We start from the raw sequence: 5,958 nt of genomic DNA, 5'->3' as shown, positions 1-5,958 counted from the left end.
GTTTTTTTTTCCAAAGGTTTTTACGGGGGGGGGGAATTACGTCACGGTCACTGACCTATTTTCACTTTCCCTGTACTAATAAAGGGTGGCCCGATTTTGCCCAACTTACTTACTTATATAATTATGATATATAAAATTATATATATATATATAATATTTTTTATATATATAAATATATATATAATACATCACACCACAACACTCACACACATACACATACACACAACCATTGTGATATAAATATATATATATATATATTTTAGATATTTTTTAAAAGGGTTGTGGGGCCCGTGTGTGTTCTGTATGTGTGGTGTAAAAAAAAAAAAGAAAAAAGAAAAAAAAAAAAAAAAAAAAAAAAAAAAAAAAAAAAAAAAAATATATATAATATAATATAATATATTTGTACCGGCGCGTAGCCCCATAGATTTTAATAGTCGGGGTGAGTCACTCAACCGAGAAGATACTTTTTTTAAGGAAAAAGATTCGTCTGCGTGAACACATGAAAAGTTCCAGGCCAACGCCGCTGCCACCACCGATTAGTGGGTTTTGGGGAACCCGTGTTTTTGTGTATGGGGGTTGATGTTGTTAGAGAAGGGGGGAAAAGAAAATACGGATGATGGCTGAATGTTGGAGTGTAAGTGTGAAAATGTGGAAAGGGAGATAGCGTAGGCTGAGCGCGCGTGGACGTGTTTGGAAAAAAATGCAAATCATAAAATTCTTCCCCTTTCCTTCGGTTTGAGCATCCCCTGCGGGGAGTGGGAACCCGGTATAGAAAATTTAAGGGGTCTGTTCTAAAATTTGTCAGTTTAAATCCCTTGATTCACAACCCTTTTTTTACCCCTTTCAGGTTGAAAGATAGAGTAACCCCAATTGTGCTGTTAAGACCGAGCCCCGGAAAAAATTTAAGCATTCGGCCTTAGTCATCCCTAGTTTAGAATGGTAAATACCCTGTATTTCCTGCTGGGACTGAGTAAAGCTCTGGGATGGTATGATTTTTATTAACGGGCAAGTTGCACTAACTAAAGGTAACAGGAAATTCAGTAGGGTAATTTTTTATGAGCGTAATCCCCAAATTTGATCACAGCGGGGTGATCACGTAAAAGCCACCCCCATATACTAAAAAATGACTTACCAAAAGTAATCTCACTCCAAAATTTGGCGCCCCAAAACTCCATAAGTATTCTTAATCAGAGGTTAGCCAAAACTATTTAAACCCCTATATAAATAAGTTAATCTCCAAACCCCAAAAATGAGATTAACTTAAAAAAAAAGCAAAACAAACTAGTGCTGAAAAACCTGCAAAAAACATTTTTAAACAAAAAGAAAATTTTAGAAATATCATGAAAACAAAAAATTTAGCTTTTGAAGCCAAAAAAAAGAAAATAACGCCAAAGGGAGACCCAAAAATTTACGGACTCCTGACACCCCAAGGTCAGGCAGGTATCAAGACAAAAAATCAGACAAATAAAAGAAAAAAAAATGAAAATGGCCTGAAATTTTATGGCGAGTTTAATGAAATAACCTTCCCCCCAGGGGGTAAGGGGTCCTCGAGCTGAGGGAAGGAAACTAAAAATTACTTGTTTAAAAACACTGAATGGCACACAGGGGTACGGCCCTAAAGCAGTTTCCTTCTATGTGCGGGTCCTTTTGTCTCTTGACATTTTGGGTTCACAAAGTGCTGTTTGGGACGAGAAGAGTGCACCCACAGATGATGATTGCGTCCCACACGCCAAAGTCCAAAAGGACCAGGTGTCCCCACACAAAACCCACTAAATCTTGCTTTGCGGAGGGGCAAACTCGGCAAGTTGGGCGCGAAGCGGGGGAAAATCCAAAGAAAAAACCAAAGCGGCAATGAAAACACTGAAAAAGGGACCACAGTACCCAAATCGGACCGAACTGTTTTCCCCTCACAAAACGGGGATTTTTTAAAACCCAAAAAGACCCTCAGGCCATGCCCCAGGCAGGGCGCGAAAAGAAGAAGATAGAAAAATAAGGTTGGACTCCCAACCCGTAGTCCCCCCTTTTTCCCCCCAAACAAGCCAAAAGACCCAAACAACCACGAAAAGAGGGGGAGAGAAAAAACACTATGTAACGACCATCACTCCCTCTTAGGGCTATTGTGCCCTTTTGGAAGGGAAAAATATACTAGAAAACGGGAAATGTTAATTTAGAAAAAAAACTGACATTTCGGGCTGAAATATTCGGTAGGGGGTTTGGGAAAAAAATGCTTTTTTTTTTCTCGGAGCTTCAACCCCATCCAAGTAACAGATTTGGGTTTTTAGAATATTTTGGGTTGGTTATTTTATAACCTATTATTTATTTTTTAACACGGGCCCGCCTCTTTGGGGGAAGCGGAGCCCGGGCGTTCATCCAAGTCAATGGCAGCATTGAGAGTTCCCCCCCCTTTGTTCCGGGGTAAGAAGGCAGGCAATGGGGCATGAAAAAGACCGGGCCTCACCACCCGGCGCCCGAGGACGATGTCATCCAGGCAGACGACCTTGAGCGGCGAGTGGCAGCCGTACCAAAACCCCTTTCCCCCCGGGCGTCCTTTAAAATAACGGGGGTGTCTGCGGGGTACTGTTCCATCTCTCGCGGGTACGATCGAGAGACAGTGAAAAGGGGTGCCCGGAAGGTTAGAACCAAGCAAAAGTCGCTCTGCGCAGTGCAGAGGGAAAAGACCATCACGTCGGCGAAATCTCGGGGCCCATCACTCGGAGGATCTTCCTAAGGGGGGTGCGCAGGGGGGGCGCGCCCGTCGTCCGGGACATGGGAAAAGGCGGTCGAAAAAAGTACACTCGCACACAGTGTAAACGTGAAGCGGGTGCATCACGGGGACGCGCCCGAGCCAGGGGGTGGAATCCCCAAAAGGGGGGGCTCGGGGGAGGGGCCCCCCACGCCGTACGGAACTTCAAAAAGGCGGGGGCTTCATGGGTCGCCCGCACGCCATGCGGAACTTGGAAGGCGGGGGATATGGGGATGCGCCCCCCCCCAGTAGGAACATGGGAAAGGCGGGGGCATCATGGGATCCCGCACCCCAGTACGGAAACTTCGAAGGCGGGGGCATCGGAGGATGGCCCCCGCCAGTACGGAACATCGGAGGGGGGGGCATAGGGGGAGCGCCCGCACGCCAGTCGGAATTTTCGGAAGGCGGGGGGACAGGGGGTTTGCCCCCGGGCCCCGCCAGTACGGAAGTTGGGGAAGGCGGGGGCATAGGAGGATACCCCCGGGCACGCCAGAACGGAACATGGGAAGGCGGGGGCATCGGGGGGACGCCCGCACCCTAGTGCGGAAGATACTTTTTTTATAAACTTGGCACCATACCTAGAAAAGAGAGCTGGCAAAGGGTCGCCTCAGCCCCGAAGGGGCGGAACCCTTGGAACCCTCGAAGGCGCCCCCTGCGGAAAAAAAGGGTTTATTAGACATACTGGTTTTATTTTTTGGGCCCGGTGTGCTAACTCACACTGCATTACCCAAGGGCAGAGTGAAACACAATTATTTTACTAAAAGGAAGGACCAATGGGAGGATCTGGCTTACAATTAATTATGGGCGGGGGGAGATGAAACATCTCCTAGTCAATTACAGTTTCTCAGTGCACCTGTAAAAGGGATCATCAGAGCTTACTCAAAAAAAAAGACCCCTATGGAGGATGAAAGTCAGGGTTCGGTCCTGAAAAACCCCGGAAGGGCGTTGCCCTGAGAACTATAGACGAGCCTCGACGATTTAAAATATAAAACAATGACCTTAAGACTAGACCCTAAAACTAAAGAACACCTTTGATTAAGAAAAAGAAAATAGAAAAAAAAGAAAAAAAACGAAAGGGAAGCCGCTGAAGCTGGTGGACCTCCAAAATTTCCCCTTTGGGACAGATACACACAAAAAAACCAAAACAATAACATCAGTGTTAAAATGTTTGGCGCTGGGCGCTGTGGGCCAACCAAAATCTGGTGTTGTACTTTCTCTAGGATAGGAAAGGGAGAGAAGGATTAAAGGACGATGAAAAAAGGGGCTATTTCAAGAAACTCCGTAGAAAAAAATAGATTTTTACGGTCTTACAAACCACCTCTACGTTCCGTCCTGGGGAAAGGCGTGACCGGGCCTCAGTCCCGGGGCACTGTCGATCGGGTGGTTAAATCGCTCCGGGATCTCGGGTGGTCCTAAAAAAGAACATAACTTGGCCCTTAAAATTTTATTATTTTTCATCTGCCAGGTCTTGCGATGTCCAGGACATTGACGACGAAATGTGACCCTGTCAGAGAGGGAAAAAAAAAAAAAAATCCCGCGTGGGTTTAAGGGCGGGTGTAAACTATCAGCAGGATCACTCCAAGGACAAAACGGCCCCTGGGCCCTGCTGCCGCCCTTGGGGTGATCTGAAAATAGAAATAATAGAAAGAAAATAAGAGAAAAAAGGGCGACGAATATTGTTAGATTACTGGGGAAAAACGGGGTTATATGTGTCCCTCAGGTTGACTATCATCAAGACCAAAACCAATCCCCAGCCGGTGAAGGTAAGGCCTGAAAAAGACAGGCTGCAAACGGTTGGATCCAAACCTACAGGGGATGTTACAGAATCCTGGGAAAACGACAGGGCACATGCATTCCGCTGGGCTCTGAAAAAAAGGGAAAATAAAGGCAGCGAAGATAAAGGGAAAAGTGGGTTTCCCCCTACTCATCCCCCGTCAGACCCGGGGGCCCATGGCTCTCGTTACCCCCACCCATGACGGGGCCCAGGATTCCCAATCCCCAAAAGGTCATCTGCACCGGGATCTTTCAAAGGGCCCCTGTCCCCTCCGGGGCCCGGGGGTAAAAGTGCCCTCCAAACGGGGAAAATCGTCCGGGGGGACGAATTCCCCAAAAACGAAAGGCCTTGAATTTATTTGGGGGGCAAAGTGCTTCCTTCCATTTTTAAGCGGTCTCCTCCCACATGCCGCGGGTCCGACCTTTTTCAAAACCCCCACTGGCCCTAACCCAACGGGGACCCCGGGGGCTGGTTCCTGACTGGGGTGCAGGGTAACGCTACATGCACGAAGGGCCAGAATCCCCCCCGTTATAACTCCCGCTCGAGCCCCCCGCCTTTGCGTGATCGGCGGCCAAAGCTCACGAGCCTTTCGGGGGGCCTCACAGCGGCCACCCGAGCTGCACGAGTTTCGATCTTAGTGAGGGCAAGCATCCTTCGGGTAGATCACGGGTTTGATCCCACAAGCGGGAAAGGACTGTCCCGACCCGTGAGAAAGGACAAAGTGACGTCATTTACCTCCCGGGGTATGGAAGAAATTTAGGCAAACCCCACTACGGTAATAATCGTCCCAACCATTTGGGGTCATCCACTGGGGGTGCTCAGGGGGTCCTTGACCACCCCTTCCCCTCTCCACCATACCGTTGGACTCGGATGTAGACTGTGGTGAAGAGCGATTCACCTGAAGGGGTGACAGATGTCGGAAAGAAGAGGGTTTCGGAATTCAAAGGCCCTTTTTCCGATAAAAGGTCCGGGGTGGACCATACCGAGTAAAGAATTCGCAAGAAAATCATCTGCTACAGTTTTGGGGGTCCTTGTGCCAATGGGGGCAGCTCAACAAACCCGGTAAGGTGGTCAATCGCACAAGGACGTACTTTTTACCACGCGGGTAAATGTGAGGATATCAGCGGAGACCCCCCTCGAAAAGGGCTCTACAACGTCGGGATGGACTGAAAGGGGGGTTGGGCCCATTTTCCCCCCCTTTCCCCCGCTGGCATGCCGTGCATGACCGCATACCCTTTGGGATGCGGCCCAAAACCCGGGAAAAAAAAATGATCCCGTAGCAGCTGTAATCCCGTGGACACCCGATGCCCGGCGGACGGAACGGCATGAACCCCATCCCAAAACGGCGCCGGCAGGCTTTGGGATTTAAGCCGAAGCATGACTCGTTCAGGGGCGGACTTAAAATGATATAAGACTCGGTCCTGAAGTTCGAAATTTATCG

The 5,958-nt window shown here is 48.3% G+C and overlaps 1 protein-coding gene across 1 annotated transcript; it reads left to right on the top strand.

Moving 5' to 3' along the window:
• Window positions 1–2,927: 2,927 nt before the first annotated feature.
• Window positions 2,928–3,284, top strand: LOC119571913 (probable calcium-binding protein CML50). Its single transcript, XM_037918998.1, has one exon. The coding sequence runs from the start codon at window positions 2,928–2,930 to the stop codon at window positions 3,282–3,284; it is 357 nt and encodes a 118-aa protein (XP_037774926.1).
• The last annotated feature ends 2,674 nt before the right edge of the window (window positions 3,285–5,958 follow it).

This window comes from Penaeus monodon, unplaced genomic scaffold (assembly GCF_015228065.2).
Source record: "Penaeus monodon isolate SGIC_2016 unplaced genomic scaffold, NSTDA_Pmon_1 PmonScaffold_8642, whole genome shotgun sequence".
Taxonomy (NCBI): Eukaryota; Metazoa; Arthropoda; class Malacostraca; order Decapoda; family Penaeidae; genus Penaeus; species Penaeus monodon.
The sequence above is the reverse complement of the archived record's forward strand: the minus strand, read 5'-3'. Positions and strand labels throughout refer to the sequence as shown.

Coding starts and splice junctions, on each gene's coding strand:
- LOC119571913 (XM_037918998.1), top strand. CDS start 2,928: ATGGGTCGCCCGCACGCCATGCGGAACTTGGAAGGCGGGGGATATGGG.